The sequence below is a fragment of the Cladosporium halotolerans genome, assembly GCF_011745625.1.
Source record: "Cladosporium halotolerans strain TM138-S3 chromosome Unknown Sca71, whole genome shotgun sequence".
In the NCBI taxonomy this organism is placed as follows: Eukaryota; Fungi; Ascomycota; class Dothideomycetes; order Cladosporiales; family Cladosporiaceae; genus Cladosporium; species Cladosporium halotolerans.
The window spans coordinates 1-16738 of record NW_027191522.1 but is presented as its reverse complement, the minus strand read 5'-3'; the positions used below and the strand labels follow the sequence as shown (position 1 = coordinate 16738).

The 16738-nt window shown below is 59.5% G+C and overlaps 4 protein-coding genes across 4 annotated transcripts; 1 reads left to right on the top strand and 3 right to left on the bottom strand.

Annotated features, from left to right (window-relative positions):
• Window positions 1-2053: 2053 nt before the first annotated feature.
• On the bottom strand, window positions 2054-3773 carry WHR41_09251 (uncharacterized protein; the record flags this gene model as incomplete). The annotated part of the gene is made up of 3 exons (XM_069377855.1): window positions 2054-3156; window positions 3213-3265; window positions 3331-3773. The coding sequence occupies 3 exons, from the start codon at window positions 3771-3773 to the stop codon at window positions 2054-2056; spliced, it is 1599 nt and encodes a 532-aa protein (XP_069225183.1).
• Window positions 3774-4942: 1169 nt separating this feature from the next.
• WHR41_09250 (uncharacterized protein) lies at window positions 4943-8588 on the bottom strand (the record flags this gene model as incomplete). Its single annotated transcript, XM_069377854.1, has 2 exons — window positions 5372-8588; window positions 4943-5297 (listed from the first exon to the last, which is right to left on the bottom strand). Exons 1-2 carry the CDS (start codon window positions 8473-8475, stop codon window positions 4943-4945), a joined length of 3459 nt encoding a protein of 1152 aa, XP_069225182.1. The 5' UTR covers window positions 8476-8588.
• A 1743-nt stretch (window positions 8589-10331) lies between these two features.
• WHR41_09249 (uncharacterized protein) lies at window positions 10332-10781 on the bottom strand (the record flags this gene model as incomplete). The annotated part of the gene is made up of 2 exons (XM_069377853.1): window positions 10332-10627; window positions 10700-10781. The coding sequence occupies 2 exons, from the start codon at window positions 10779-10781 to the stop codon at window positions 10332-10334; spliced, it is 378 nt and encodes a 125-aa protein (XP_069225176.1).
• A 1924-nt stretch (window positions 10782-12705) lies between these two features.
• WHR41_09248 (uncharacterized protein) lies at window positions 12706-15123 on the top strand (the record flags this gene model as incomplete). The annotated part of the gene is made up of 1 exon (XM_069377852.1): window positions 12706-15123. The coding sequence occupies one exon, from the start codon at window positions 12706-12708 to the stop codon at window positions 15121-15123; it is 2418 nt and encodes an 805-aa protein (XP_069225177.1).
• Between the last annotated feature and the right edge of the window lie 1615 nt (window positions 15124-16738).

Sequence of the window (16738 nt, the reverse complement as noted above, 5' to 3'; positions counted from 1 at the left end):
GCCCTATCCGTCTCAGCGGCCCATGAGGCCTCCCGGTCGCGCGAGCCTCCCACCCTCAGGGAGTCGACCTCGCGCTTCCAGCTGTACGTGGACCACCACCAGGCGGCGCAGGCTGCAAACTCGCATTGCTCGTCACGCATGTCGTCGTGCAGACGAGCCCACAGGCCTTCCAGGATCCTCACGCCCCGCATCGCCAGCCAGTCAGCGACAGATCGATCGTCTCCGTGGCGATCATCGCAGTTTAAACGCTGCGGGCATACGGTGCCTTGCACCAACGGAGCGTTCTGGAAACACCAGTCGGCAAGACGGAACAGGGCGGCGCACGCAGTACGACTGGCAAAGTCATCCGCGCTCGTTGCTTCGGCGTACAGCGATCTGCACGCGACCCAACCCCGTTTGTTGCCGTACTCGGTCCCATCGATGTCCTGGTCCAGGCGGCTTTGCAGCTCGATCTCGAATAATTCGATGATCCTGCTGTATTTGCGGTGGGCGGAGGTCGACTGGTAAGTTGCTAGTTGGTCCCTGTGAAGCTGTCAGCGGCGATCGCTCGATGAGGTTGTTGGATGAGGCAATGAACCTACATTTCTTGATCTTGACGTGGTGGTGTTGTCAATGGTTGAACTGTTCAGGTCAGCAAATTGCGTCTATCCACAGGCGTTGAATGCATTGTACGTACGAAATGTGTGGTGTGAGCGTTGGCAGGCTCCTCAGCGCTGAGCGTCAACATCAATACACACCGCGCGCGAAAGGCTCCACTTCTAGGTGCGCGAAGGGAGCTCCCGGGCGCGGCAGGACAAGACAGAGTTGATAACACGATTTCTCGCGTCGAAGTCGACGATATTAGCCACGTAAACGGCAGTGATATCGAAGACCGGCGCTCCTATCGACCCTCTTGATCATATCCCAGCTATACCGTACCATACGTCACTCAGTGAAGCAACAACGAGCTCTTGTACCATTCCGACTTGCAGCCAAACGATCCTACAACCTTCACAACCTCACGAGAGGGACGCAATCTTCGAAGATTGCGCCCCGCTCCCGCAGCCCCAGGCCACTGCTGTGGCCGGCCAGAGCAGAAGCTCTCCAATACTCACCGTCGAGCGTGACAGGAAGACGATGCATCGATCTTCTTCAACGTGAACATCCCGTATCAGGAAGCGCCCGCGGTCTCCCGCGCGCCTGTCACTTCTTGGAAACAACGAAAACGAACCGCTGTGATGTTGGGTATCGACGGAAAACAGACCTAACCGTTCCTCGAAGCCGTTCAAGTACCATGCTGCGGATAATGATCGCAGGGGCTCAATCTATTTTCCTGCTCAGCCAAACATTCTAGATTGCAGTGGCAACCCTTCTCATGTCAGATCAAATCGATTCCCTACGAGACCAGGAGATGCTCCTCTGCCGCGCACTTTCGCCTCTACAATTGAAGCCCATACCCCTGAATGACAATCAAACGCACTTAAAAGCATTGCCACAACCCGGCTCCAGCCCGCCTGCCAAAGAGATCCGACGTCGACGTCTACTAGCAAGGGCATCACACCATGAGCGTTGTAGCTTCTCTACCTCAAATACAATAGATGCTGAACAATGACCCGCCGCCTTCGAGGATTGATCCTTCAATACATGCAAGATTGAAGAGCCAGGCACAAGTGGGAGAGGGGGATGACGGGAGTCTCCGGCAGCGATGAGAAGGCCGTGAAGGTACGAAGGATCAGCAGCAAGAGGCCTTGGTCGACTGGGGTGACAACAAGAGAAGGGTTATCGCTGATTCTCCACATGCCAGAGAGCAAGAGTTGATATGAACAACGCTACGAGCGGCCTCTGGAACGCATTGATCGTATATTTCTCGAAGCGAAGTGACTGCCAGCAAACCGTGCCAATACTACAAGACGACGTAGAGCAAAGTTGGTTCAACAATCGATGATGAATCGATAATCACATCACACATATCTCGTCATACAAATACACACGACCTGTTGTGTGTCTCTCTTCTCCCTCCTGCCAAAGCTCAGGACCCCGACATCCCTCCTTCTCAAAACTCAACTCCCATTCCCTACCTCCCAAACAACCTCCTCTCAACCGGCCTCAAAATCAAATACCCCACAAACGCAAACGCAAACCCCAACTCGGGCCCAACATCGCCCCCCGTCGGGCCCTTGCCCGCCGTCAGCGCAATGGGCCCCACATACCACTCCTGCGACATGCCCGTCACCATGCCCGCAACGCCACAGCAGAACGCGACGACCGCCGCGATACCCGGCGGCAGCTTGCGCGCATCGTCGTAGTCCTCCGGCACATAGCCGGCCAAGCCGCGGCGGAAAACAAAGTGGTCGCAGAAGGAGATGCCCGTGTAGATCGCGAGCCAGTAGCCGATGAAGTTCATGAAGTTGTGCAGGATCTGCTCGAAGTGGGAGTAACCTGGCACGGCGACGGCGACGTAGATGCCCGTGCCGACGAGGGTCCAGAGCGGGCGCGGGACGCGCGCGGTGCCGCGGGCCAGGACCTGCGCGGTCAGGCTGACGCTGTAGATGTTCGGGCAGTTGTTGGCGATGATGGAGAGGGCGAGGACGACCATGCAGAATTTGCCGAAGCCGCCGAGGTTGTGCAGGACGGCGCCGATGAGGCCGCCGGTGCCCGTCGCGTCGTAGCCGGCTTGGTAGCGGTTGGCGCCGCCGTTGAGGGTGGTGGCGGACATGATGGCGACGGCGAGGAATTGCGTGAAGAGGAGGGGGACGATGAGGCCGAGCCAGGTCCAGAAGAAGACTTTGCGGCGGGACTGGGTGGCCGGTTGGTAGACGGTGTAGTCGGCGGCGTACGAGGTCCAGCCTGTCGCGAAGCCGTAGATGACGGAGCCGAAGGAGAGGACGGAGCCCAGCTCGGCAGTGCCGGTGTTCATAGGGATGTTGACGAAGTCGCCACTGTGGGCGAAGACGCCGAGGATGATGAGGAAGATGATAAAGGGCGGGACCCAGGCGACGAACTCGTAGGCGTGCACGAGCTTGTAGCCGAATGTGCAAACGATGAAGGTGCAGACGGCGATAATGGCGATGCCCGCACCGCCGGGCACGCTCGGGTTGACGGCTTGGATGAGCTGCGCGCCGACGATCGAGTTCACGGCGGACCAGCCCAGACACGCGAGGACGTTGAAGACGGCGACTGTGCGGCGCATGTCAGTTTTCTCCTTCTTGCGAATGCAAGCTCGGCTGACATACTCAGCTTGACGCCGTGCCACCCATACCAAAACCGCGAGAGGACCATCTGTCGGCTGTGGGTAGTAGTCAGTACAAGCCATCCTCTCTCCAAACGGAAAGAATCCACTCTCAAACTCACAGTCCGAACTTCGGCCCAAAGGTCGAAAAGAAACACACAGGCGTAATCCCGATGAGATTGAAAAACAAGATGACCAGCATCGCATCCGCGACACCGAGCCCAAACACGCTCTGGCCCAGCAGGCCCAGCGCGAAGGCCGCCACGACCATGTTGGCCGACAGCCACATGGTGGAGACGTTCAGCAGGGCCTTGAAGCCCGTCTCCGGCCTCTCGGTCTCGGGCACGCGCTCGATGCCGCGCTGCTCGACGCCCAGCTTGTCGGCGAGGCGGACGAGCTTCGCGGACCAGCCGTCCTTGCCCGAGAGGCTGGCGTCTTCGACGGCATTGTCGCTGGCGGCGCGGTCGTTGGGGCCGTCTGAGGACGAAGACTGGCTGTCGCCATGGGGCTTGGTGCGCGCGGACACCTGTTTTTCAATGTCGTAGTCGTCGGTGGTGTAGCTCATCTCGCTTATGCTGGCTCCTGCTCGGACGACTGAGGGATATGGATATTGCCCAGGACCACGGTGAGTGAGATGAAGCTATTAGGTGTTGGTTTTGAGCGGTGCTAGACCGAGGTCTTGCTCATGCAGTGGCGATCTTTGTTGTAGTGTGGAACCTTCAGATAAGAGGAAGAGAGGGTATGTGCAAGGAAAAGTTGGTACCTAACGCGCTGCTGTTCTGCGGTGGCGCGATAGGACGTGGCCGTCGACTTGCGATAGAGGTGTGGGTGTCGCGAGCGCGAGAGAGTCGACGCGTCCTATCGCCCTTACATAACTGGTGAGCGCAGACATTTCCACTGTCAGGGCATGGGCCGGCGTGGCCGGGATAGCCGTCGAGAAAAGACCACGCGAGGGTCCAGAGGTGACGGCAAACGGCCAGGGAATTTTTCCTGTCGGCCAATGAGGCTGGCGTGGCGGAGGACAAGCTTTCTGGCGCACATGGTCTTGTGGAGCTTGTGTCGAATTCTATCCGGGCGTTGTGTGCTTAGCGCGAGGGCAGGGAACGGCATCTCGGGATGCAGATAACCGACGAGACTCACTAGCAATAGAATGGGAGTTTCTCGATGCGCTGGAAAGGTGTTGCGAGCTGAATGTGTCGCAGAGTGATGTCTGGAAACGCTCCCGACCTGGAGAAATACCTGCAACCTCCAAAATTTCGCAGAGCAAAAAAAAAAAAACCATCAAAAACATACAACAGGCGGGATTCCCAGATGGTCACCCACTCTAGTACTAGTCGCCCGGTTCAGTGCTTATGTATGGCAGAGCGGACGGGATGCCCAGTTTTCACTGACCTGTGGTCGTATGTATCAATCCTCCCTTTTATGGAAAATATATAGCTCACACTTTGATGTCTGCACTCACAAGTAACAAGTCGAATTTGACCAAGACTCCGCCGAGGCCCATCCAGCACACGCAAGCGAACGATCGGGAGAATCGAAGTTCATTCAGAACAGCTTTTCAGTATTACAGCCAGACATCTATGCGTCTAGCCAGTTTAAAACTAAGGTATGATGATATATACAAGCCCTTTTTTTCTCGAATGAAAAATGCTCGCTGAAACAGATGTGAAGCAAAGATTCGAGCGGGAGAGCCTTTCTCCCATAAGAAGAACACCACCTGAGGTACACATCACCTTACTTCCTCGGCGTCATTCCCAGCCCCCTCCCCGCCGGCCCCGCCGGCCCCGGCCCCGGACTCTGAGCTCTACTCGGCGCCGCGCTCGGCGCCGCGCTCCTATTATGCGCCATGTGCGCCTTCACGAGATGTCCCGCGGCGAGCGCAGAGCAAAGCGACAATTCGCCCGCCAGGACGCCGGCCGCGACGATGCGGGCGAGCTGCTGGGCGTTGGCGCCGGGGTTGGTGGGGTGGGCGCCGCGGACGCCGAGGAGGTCGAGCATGGCGGCCTGGGGCTCGAGGATGGTGCCGCCGCCGATGGTGCCGACTTCGATGCTAGGCATGGAGACGGAGATTTGGAGGTTGCCGTTGAGGCTGTGAGGGGGGTTAGTATTTGGGGGAAGGTTTTTGGTTGGGGGTGGGGCGAAAGGGAAGGCAAGGAGACTTACTTTCTCATGACGGTGATGCAGTTGGAGCTCTCGACGTTCTGGGCGGGGTCCTGGCCGGTGGCGAGGTAGACGGCGGTGACGATGTTGGCAGCGTGGGCGTTGAAGCCGCCGATGGAGCCGGCCATGGCGGAGCCGATGAGGTTCTTGGAGGTGTTGAGCTCGACGAGGGCGTCGACGTCGCTCTTGAGGACGGAGCGCACGACGTCGGCGGGGATGATGGCCTCGGCGACGACGCTCTTGCCGCGGCCGTCGATCCAGTTGATCGCGGCCGGCTTCTTGTCCGTGCAGTAGTTGCCGGACACGGTGATGATGGCCATGTCCTCGAAGCCGGACTCGTTCGACATGACGCTCAGCGCGTGCTCGACGCCCTTGGAGATCATGTTCATGCCCATGGCGTCGCCGGTCGTGGTCTTGAAGCGGATGTAGACGTAGGTGCCGGCGATGGTGCTCTTGATTTCTTGCAGGCGGGCGAAGCGGGAGGTAGAGTTGAAGGCGTCCTTCATGACCTTCTGACCGGCAGCGCTGTCGAGCCAAATCTTGGCGGCGGCGGCGCGGGAGAGGGTCTGGAAACCAACGCAGGGACCACGAGTCATGCCGTCGCCAGTGAGGACAGTGACGGCTCCGCCGCCGGCGTTGATGGCCTTGCAGCCACGGCTGACACTGGCGACAAGGACACCCTCAGTGGTGGTCATGGGCAGGAAGTAGCTGCGGCCGTCGATGGTCAGGGGACCAGCAACACCGATAGGCAGAGGGGTGTATCCGATGACGTTCTCGCAGCAGGCACCGTAGACGCGGTCATAGTCCATGTATTTGTACGGCAGGAGAGAGTTCTCAAGCTTGGCAGTGAGCTCCTTGGTAGCAGGAGTGCGAGCGATGAGCGAACGACGGATCTTGACAGCACGGACCTTGTCGCCAAGGGTCTTCTCGAGAGCGTAGCCGGGAATCTTGCCGCGAAGAGCAAGGTCGGTGAGCTCGTTGTCGGTGAGCTGAGCGGCCTTGCCCTCCTTGACGATCGCCTCGCACTCCTCCTTGCTGCGGTTGACAGAGCCGTTGGGCGCCTCGTCGAGCGGGCTGAGCTCCTTGAAGACTCTATCTTCGGGGTTCTTGACAATGGGCGCGACAGCGTGGCCGTTGGCGGCGGGCTTGAGGGCCGGGGTGGGTGCAGCGCTGTTGTCGGTCTCGGTGCCCCTGATGCTCCACCTGGCAGCGTTGAAAAGGTAGCCGTTCAGGACCAAGCTCATGACAAGAGCGATGATGATCCACTTGCTAAGCACGGGGTCTTCGAAGCTCTTGAGGATGCTCTCGACGACTCTGCCGCCGACGACGGAGAAGACGCCATCGGAGTAATCGACCTCGAACATGGACCAGTCGGACTTCTCAGCAGGCGAGTAGTGCACGGACGGGTACTGGAGCTCGTACTTGACAGGGTTGAAGACGGTGACGGAGAGAGGCTTGTCGCTGGCCTTGGCCTGCGCAGACAGGTGATCGAGAGCGCTACCGGCGACCTTGAACGGATCCATGGGAAGCTGGCTCATGACGTTCGAAATGCCGGCGGTAGCAGACGACGAGTGGTACGCGCCGCGGAAAGGCATGGTGCAGAGGTTGAGCACGTTGATCAGGAGGAAACCCGTGACCATCAAGACCTTGAAACGAGGAATGCTGCTGTCCCTAGCCTTGCGGCCGAAGATGCTGAGGTCGCTGCTGATGACGTCGTCCCTGGGCCAGTCGTTGCTGTTGGCGACGTTCTCGGCGACGCGCCTGCTGACGCCGTCCTCCTCGAGAGCCTTGCGGGTGGCGACGTGGCGCTTGATCCTGGTGATCTCAAGCTTGATGGTGAGGATGGCGGTGTAGAAGGTGAAGAGCATGATGCAGTCGAAGAACAGGGTCCAGGCGGCGAGGAAGCAGAACTGGCGCAGACCGCCCTGGATGCCGGAAGCGGCGCCAACGCACAGAATGGCGATCTCAACAGCGTAGTCGCGGACGATCTCGAAGCCACGCTCGTGAACGGCAGACTGGACGGCGTTCTGGATGGTGAGCGGAGCCTCGCCGCTGTTCGGGCCAGGGCTGCCAGGAGGAGACGGACGCCTGCCCTGGATGGCAGCAGAGAGCACAGCCTGGGTGAGGATGATGGGCTTCTCAAATCCGACAGTGACAACCAAGAAAGGAAGACCCTCGGAAAGAAGCACGACGTTGACTGGCACACCCATCTTCATGGTGACCATCAAGCCGAAGAGGAAAGCCATGGCGGAGGAGAAAAGAACGCTCGTGGCAAGCCAGAAGTTCGAGCCCAGTTTGCGCATGCTCGTGAAGAGCGAAATGAAAGTCAGGTACATGGAGATGTAGCCGAGGGACATGATGATAATGTCGAGGGTCTCGGCGTTCTTGACGAGGTCGATGAAGGCGGTCCACGAGTTCTGAGCCCACTCGACGAGACTGCTAGAGCTGCCGGGGGCCTTGGAGGACTTCATAAGCCACATCTTCTTCTCGGGCTCGTCGTCGCTGCCATCTTCCTGAGCGGATACCTGAACGACCGCAGGGATCTCCTTCACGCTGTCCAGGAACTGAGCCGTCTCGCTGAAAGGCATGGAGAGGGCGAGGGTAGCATCGGAAGAGATGGGCGAGAGTATGTTCTCCGAAGAAGGCACGACCTCGATCGAGCCGTCCTTGGGGATGGAAATCGACTGGAGGAGGGCATCGGGGGATACGTTTGCGCCGGCGTCCGGGAAGGCCAGCGTCACGAGCGCAATGTCCTCGCGAACCTGCTCAGCGATGTGAGGCTGAGCGCCGCTCTCTTCCACCTGCCATTTCCAGCCAGTCTGCTCGCCCAATTGCAACCTCCTGCTTCCAGCGCTCAGAGCGCCAAAGTCTACCTTGCCGACGCCGCCGACCGCTGCGGGCTGGAAGAAGCCAGTCTCGAGGAGGCTGATGTAGGTGGTGCTGGCGAGGATGGCGAAGAAGGAGAGGGTGTAGACCGGGTGGGTGCAGGCCTTGTGGGAGACGGACTGCAGGTACGGGGTGATCTGGCGGTTGTAGAAGCCCGGCTTGTCGGGGTTGGTGGGGTCGTAGTTGCGCCGCCAGCGCGTGGGGATGAGGGAGTCGAGCATGTTGAAGCTCTCCGGTGCTTGCTCTGTGATCCGGCGAGGATGCACGAGCTGGTCACACGAGGTGGCGGTGCAGAGCGGTGCGGCGTGGGTGCCCTTGTGCGGGTGTCGCGCGAGGGCGGCTCGGGGGGGGAGGGCTTAGTATTGTTCGGTGCGGTGGGGTATGGCTGGGTGGTTTGCTCTCAATGCGCCGCCTTCATGTCGCGCGCGCGGCCTCGAGAGTCGTCTGGATATGCTCTCCCGTGCTCTTTGCCTGTGGTCGCCTGCCAATGTCTGCAGCAACGAGCCGTGCCGACGAAGACAGTCCAAAAAGTTGTCTGTGCGAGGGGCTGGGCTGCGCGGGCCCTGGAAAGGAGCGTCGGGCAACGGTCAAAGGGAGGAAGGACGGGGCTAGGGACGAAAGAGGCGAGATGAAGAGCCGGCGGGCAAAAGCTTGTCCGAGGCAACGATTGGGAGTATGTACAGACGAGTGGTGGTAGAGACCCGGCTCCCAGGTGTGGTGAGGATCTAGACGGGAGCGGTGTAGCGGCAGGAGGTGGTTGATTGCGGTACTGCCAACGCTAACACTGGGCGTCCAAAAAACTTGCTGGCAGCTATTAGCTCGGCGGGCTGGTATGCACTACATGCACGCGTTATGCAACGCACGGCAGGCCCTGGACGAGATCGCTGCCAGGCTCAGGCCGGTGGGGGGTGGTGATTGGGTGGGCGGGGACAACGGTCCCACGGAGGAAGCCCTGTCAGAGATTGGGTGCTCCACTGCGGCTTGAAGCCTGGCGAGGCCGACGTTGGGGAGGATGAAGAAACACTTGGAGAGAGTAAGGTGTAATGATAGGTGTTGAATAGGATGATACGACGAGGGCGAATGCTTGAATCGTACGGTCTGACAGGCGATGTGCATGGCATATGACATATAGACGGACAGGCAGCACACAGCACCGCCCAAATCATGACGCCAGCAAAAACCACGCCACTGGCGATACAAGGCACAGCGTACCGCAGCATCGCGAGCGTCGCACGACATCTTTCTCCCATCTACCCTGCCATGGCTCGCCACACTCTCCCTCCCTGCACCATTAACAGCAGCTGCATGCCTGCTCTATCCTCCGATCTTCCAATCATCACCCACACAGCGTAATATCCCCCGAACGGCGCAGGTGTACGTACCTGAGTTGGGTGGGTGACGAGGCGTATAAGCTTTCGGCTGCCATCATACGTGCCGTCTCGTACGATTTTTGCGCGGCAGCGAAGCCAGTGCCCGTTTTGGCGTATGCTGCGGCGTGGGGTGCGCGCGTGTGCCTTGCGTCGGCTTGCGAGGCGCAGGCGGGCTGGAAGCTTAGGGTACGTAGGGTTAGGGTTGGGGTTGTTCATGCAGACGCCATTGCTGGTGATGGTCGTGTGGTATTGCTTGGGCGTGGTCATAAATCATACGGATGATTGTTTGGGTGTCTTTGATAATTGTCACGTATTTGCGATGGCATACTGCGTGATGTGGGTGGTCTCCAACTCGTGTTCGTGGAAATGGACGAGATTCAAGCTGCTGGCTGAACGTTGGAAGTTGCACGTAGTATTTCGCGAGACGACCAGCACCATCAACCGCCCACATTTATGATTAGATGCACGAGCGAGTGCTCGCATACCGTTTTTGGTATTCTCGGGTGATTATCAACCTACTCAAAACAAGCGCCGTGAACACCGCACAAGGCCCCATTCCATCTCCACGCCTCCCAGAAACGAATCCGAATCCAACCATGTATAATCACCACCCATGCATGCGCACCGCCCAAAAAGTCCAGCACCTGATACCGAACACCAAACATCAAAAGCAAAATCCCAACCATGCACCTATCCTCCCACCCTTTCTACCCCGTCAACTCCCTTACCTCCCCTCCCCCCATCCCAAAAACCATAACATGAAAATGCTCCACGGCCCTCACGCTCTTCAGCGCGCCCCAATTCCGAAACCAAACCACATTCTCCTCGCCCCAGACGCTCGTGAACCTCTCCCGCACGAAGTCCTCGATCTCCCGCCTCGCAGAAGGCAGCAGGTCGTCGGTGACGGGATCCGAGGGGAAGGCGAATTTCGTCCAGACGACCAAGTGCCTGATGCGCGGGTCGATGCCGTAGGGGTAGTCGTTGGGGAGGATCGTGTAGGAGTCTTTTTATCCACATCAGCGGAAAGCGAACAAAAAAGACATCAAGGTAGGACGGATGAGAAAGAAATACACACCTTTGCCCCCGAACCGCCCCTCCCCCCCTCGCCGGAAATCCTCCTCCCCCCACCCCAGCCTCGCCTCCACGACGAACCGCATCACGCTCCCCCACTCCTTCTCCAGCCGCTCCGTCTCCCGCCTGTACTCTCGCAGCTCGCTGGGCACGCGCACGAATTTGTCGAGGCGGTTGGCGGCTACGTTGGCGCGCACTTCGGGCCAGGATTGCCGGACGAAAAGGGCGTCGGGCGTGCTGAGGTTCGCGAGCTCTTTGGGCTGGTGCAGGGCGTAGAGGAGGTAGGAGGGGCAGGTGGGGGTGCGGTGGGAGGGGGGAGGTTGGTGTTCCACCAGTGCGTGGAGAGGGATTGGGATTGTTGTTGTTCGGGTTGGATTGGGCGGGTGGGGGAGGGGAGGTGAGTCGTTGTTGAGGTTGTGTACATTTTTATTTTATTTTATTTTGTTGGTGTTGGGGGTTGGTTGGTCGGTTGGTGCTCGGATGGCGAGGTGGCGACGGTGTTGATTGCTAGGCTTGCGGTGTTTGCGGAGAAGAGAACAAAGGAAACGGTGGGCAGGAATGCTGTGTGGAGAGAGCGGAGTGAAGATGATGTTATCGTTGGAGACACGTTTTTCTGGACCTAACTAGGATCTCTGCTCCCCGTAAGCGGTGTCGTCGACGGCAAGCGGTGTGGTCTACGGAGCAGAGCACGTGAAGCCGGCTGGCTGCGTAAGATGCACATGACCGTCTTACGGCGCCTCTGATATAGATGCATGGCAGTTGGCCTGCGACGACGGGAGATGCAGAGACACAGGCCGTCGGCTTGATATAAGCACTGGCCGGTATAGGCCGAAGACGTGAGGGAGTCGTAGCACAGACAGGCAGGCTAAAAGCGCCTCGGTCGTCTGCAAGCTTCCTTCGCCTGGCGTGTCTGCCCTCTTCATGCGAGGCCAGCGACGGCACGACGGGCTGCAGGCGGCGCCAATCACGGGGGCGCAGGCTGGCAGAAGCTAAAGGCGCGCCGTCGATTAATCTCCGGCCATCTCCCACGCGCCGTCGCGAGGTTTAGTTGTTGGTTAGCGGCTGCTTGGCAGGTACCAGACAGCATCGCCGGGTGGAAGTGAAGGCTGCTGGGCTCGATGGCCCCTGAGCGGTGCGAGCGGCGGGCCACTGATTCTTCTTCTGCGCGTGGCCGGGTAGGTGGACGACGCGTGCGCGGCGGGTATAGCGTCCTCTTGTTGCGCGTTTAGTGCGCACTGTCCGCAGCGCCGGAAGGGCTGGCGAAGGGCGCCGGAGGCTTCTGCAGGCACGAAGACGCACTAGACGGACGGGAGACTGGCGGCAGAGCTCTCAGCTGTAGTAGTGGCCTCCTCAGGTACTCAGGTCTGCCCATCTGTGTGCCTGAGCATGCGCCTGCTGTGTGCCTGCGTCGTCCAGGGGTGCCCCGATCCTCCACCACCCACAGTCCACCGTCCAGCCAGTCCAGCCCAGCCCATCCAATCTGCGCCTGCTCTGCTGTTGCTGTGCTGCTGTGCTGCTCTCCCATAATCATCTCGCCTATTGCTCGCTTCTCTTCTTTCCACCACTACTGTCGCTATCCTCGTGCGCGCCATCCTCTCGCTACCACCTTCTGTAATCTTCTGCCACACCCTCCACGCATCCACGCATCCCCACATACCTGGTGGAGCCCAGCAATAATTGCCAGACCCCGTCCCTTGGTCACCTCCCGCGCAAACAACGCGGTCCCTTCCTCCAAGCACCACCACACTCGCTGCTCCTGCCTGCGCCAAACACTCCCAGGAGCCTGGTGATACGCTGCAGCTGCTTTCAGCACTTTTGCGCTCGCCGGCAGCGCATGCTTGGACCGCGCTCCGAGACAAAACCCGTCCGACGCCCACCACCACCACCCCTTGGCTTTGCCTACCGCCGCCGCCCGTCTCGACTCGACGACACAGCCCTGCGCGCCGCAGCCGCATGAACATTCGCGCCTGATCCCTCCTCCGTTTGCGACTGGCACCGCCCTCCCCGACCATGAACCGCACCAATGGTCCCATATCGCCGCTGTCCATGAACAGCACCGAGTCAGGCTTTGTTTCACGATACGGCAATCCAGACGGCGCGAGCCCGCCTGCTGGCACACCCAATGAGCCCCCATACAACGCCGGGCCCTTCCCTGGGTCGCGACCTCCTACATCCGGGCCCGCTTCGCCTCCTGGTTCACAGCACCCCAGCGGTTCGACCGACATGTCGAGACCCTCCGCCAACAGCAGCGTGAGCGGACAGCGCCCGCCCAGCTCCGCCAGCTCCCTGGGCGGCCGCAGCGATGGGCGGGCGCCTCCACACACAGGTCGCCCGATGTTCAGGCCGGAGCATGAGGCCTCGCTGAACAGGCACTATGTGATGCTGCGCCAATACCTGGCGTCCAGCTTGCGCGACGAGAAGGGAAACATCAGGCCGAACAGGGCTAGGGACAAGCTGTTGCGTCTTAGTGTGACGCAATTCATGGAGCTCAGTACGGACGTCTTCGACGAGCTTATGCGCAGGGAGGACGAGCGCCTGCAGCGCGTGAAAGACGTCCCGCGCTTCCTGCTCCCCAAGACCACTTTCCACCCCAAGCGCAACCAGGCCCGCCAGAAGCTCTCCACCCTCCCGCTCGATCGCTTCAGGCAGCTGGCCACGGATGTCTTCTACGAGCTCGAGAGGCGTGTCCCTCGCTTCGCTACCGGTGAATCGAGCCGTCCTCCCAGTTCCGCTAGCAGTGTTGGCGGCCGCAGACCCAGCCAGCCAGGCATGCGAGCTCCACCTATGCCCAGCTACCGCGGCCCGCCCCCAATGGGTGACAGACCGCCCATGAGCCCTGGATTCGGACCCAACGGCCCTGGCCCGCGACGACCATCTGGACCTCCTCGTGCGCCTAGTGAGATCAGCGAGTCAAATTCTCTTGGCAGGCCGCTGCCGAAGACTTTCCAGAGTAACACCATCGTGCCCAACAAAAGCACCATGGTGGAGGACGACGATGACGAGGAAGAAGAAGCAGGCAGCACACGCTTCAGCCAGGCTCCGGGTTCGGTCACGTCGAGCGAACAGAACCGTCAGACGATCAAGACGCAAGCAGCCGAGCTCTCACGGCTTCGCGAAGAGCTCAGTGAGCAAGTCACAGTCGTTGGAGAGCGCAGCCAATGGGAGGCGCTGCGCAATGAGATTGAACAGAAGGCTCGGGATGCAGAGCTTCTGCGGGAGAGCATGCAGGAGGAGATCGACACGCTCAGGCGCGAAAAGGAGGAGAACCAGCAAGCTCAGGCCGAGCACGACCAAGACCTGGCGGACATCCGAACGCGGCTTGACAACATGCGTACGGAGAACGAGAACCTCCACGCTCAGAACGAGGATATGCAGGCGCAGATGCAGAACCACCAGGCTGAACTACGCCAACTGCGCGAGGAATCACACAACCGAGGCTCTATGGGCAGCGAGGAGTCCGACCGCCGGATCCAAGCCCTCGAAGAGCAGCTCGCGACGCAAGAAAAGCTCACCAACGAAGTCCGCGAAGAAGCCACCCTCTACCTCCACGAGATGCGCGATCTCAGCCGCCAGACCGACTCCGCCATCGAGCAAGAAGACAAGCTCTCCGCGCAAGTGACCAAGCTCACCCGCGAAATCGACATCTGGCGCGACCGCTACGCCAAAGCGAAAGCCCAAAACAAAGCCCTCCGCGCCTCCACCCTCGGCCTTGGCCTCACCTCCGTCGACATGGGCACCCTCTCCCGCACCAACGGCACCTCCTCCTTCCTCTCCCAAGACGGCCTCGTCTCTGACATCCACATCACCCGCTTCCAGCTCTCCGTCGACGAGCTCCTCAAATCCGCCCGCGCCCCCGCCTCCTCCCACGACCCCCTCCTCGAATCCACCAAACAGCTCGTCCTCGCCGTCTCCGCCATCTCCGCCGCAATCGGCACAGACGGCTACCCGACGCCCTCGCCCTCGCCCTCGAGCGCCCCCGCCCCCGCCCCCAGCGTCGCGAAGCTCAAGGCCCGCGTCACCGGCACGGCCAACAGCCTCATCACCGCGACCAAGCAGCACGCCGCCGCCGAGGGCCTCTCGCCCGTCGCCCTCCTCGACGCTGCCGCGAGCAATCTCACCGCAGCCGTCGTCGAGCTCGTCAAGGCCGTCGGCGTGCGGCCCAGCAGCGCCGCCGAGCTGCAGGACGCGAGCGCGGATCTGGATTCCATCTACAGCCCGGATCCGGCGTACCCGTCGCCGCGCGATGGGGCGGAAGGCGAGTCGCCGCCCGTGCAGCCGTTGAGTATTGGCGGAGGGGCTGGGGCAGGGCAGAAGAAGGCGAACGGCTGGTTTGGGTGGGGGAAGGGGACGAGTGTGGAGGGGTCGCCGGTGGGGGAGTTGAGGGGTGGGGAGGGGGAGGGAGTCGGGGAGTATGATCCTTATCGGTGAGCGATGACGCTCTGAGCTGCGTGTGAGAAGGGGGGACGCAATGTTCGCGCTATCTAACGTTGCATCTGTGTCACTTCGGCTGAGCCTGCACCCGGGACTTCTCGACCTTGGAGGGGTTTTGTATCCCGGCGCTCAGGAGCGTCCGTCGCCACGCCCATCGATCGGCGATTTGTCCATCATATGGGCAGAAGCAAGAGCTCCTCTCGCGAAGCGAGATCCCTTCTCTTCGCCTTACAATTTGAACATCTACTCCGACAACATCCAGCCCCCTAGGGAGGCGCGCTCTTTGGATACTCCCGACTCCGCTGCGCTTAGAAGCCTCACCTACTCCTTCAAGCATCTCTTTCGACAACATCCCGCCGGCGCGAGCCACGCTCGTTGGATGATTCGGCTCCGCCACAAGCTTTGCCTACTTACCTCTTCGGCCTCTCCTTGATTTTTTGTTCAGACAGGGACGCCTTATTCATTTACCCGCATGCATGCACGACTTACTACTCACCACACGTCATGCCCGCCTTACTTTTTGGATTTTCCTCCCCCTTTTTCTGCAAGGCTGCGCTACAGTTTCTGCTTTCTGTCACCTTCTGGCTCAGCTTTGGATGTATTACGAGCCTCTCTTCTTGCGAGAGAGTGAATGGAAGTTTGGTGCTTTTTTGGAGCCTTTGGATTGAAATGGACAGCTTGGATTGGATTGGATTGAGTGGGAAAGGAAAGCAAGGAAAGGGGACTTATTGAAAGACGAATTTATTTCTGACTTATCTTATCTACCTTTTTAACGTACTCTAGTGTCTATCTATATACCACTTCCAACAACATCAATGTCTTTCTTACTGAGCACATCGTTCTTTTCCGCGGCCACAGGCTGGGCATGCGCTGCGCTGGTTCACATTCGCTCTCGCTGTGGCCTTCGGTGGCTTCCTGTCCATGTACTTACCGTAAGCGGTATTGGAGGTCAGGAGGACCAGAGCAGGCAGCCTGCTCGGGACTTGTGATTTCGCGAATGCGCAATTTCACATTGCGCTGTGGCCGCATTTGCTGTGTGAGAACTAGGTGCCGCCCGTAGGCTTGTATTATGTGATAAGTGCTGTGCTACGCTGCGCGTAGGTGTTGGGTGGTTGGTGGCCGCCAAGACTCCGCCTCGCGAAGCCGGACTTCACGCGTGCTTTTGCTGGGTTGAGGGGTGGAGTTGGGAGGGGAACTGCGCTGCAGCACGGGAATTTGGGGTGGATTTGAGAGGTGGTTTTGATTGAGGAGGTGTTTGGGCTTGGATTGAGAGGGGTTGTAAGGGGATCGGAGCGCTTTGTGCATCTTGGTGGCGCCTTGAGTGCAGCTTTGCTATGGGATTGGGATGTACTCGATCGAGCGCGGACAGGACAGGGATTACGCAAGACGGGGTTTACGATGAGCATAAGACTATGGAGAGTGTAGGGAGGGATATTGAAACTCGGTGATGGTATTGTATGGGATTGCATTTGAAGGGTATCTACTCTGATCGATGCGTTTGAGCTGCTTCCCTTCAGAGAGTACACCGACAGTCCATTATGTTCATTATGTTCATTACGTCATGTCATGTTCATCATTCCGACATGATATGAACATGGATGTCTGGGAATGA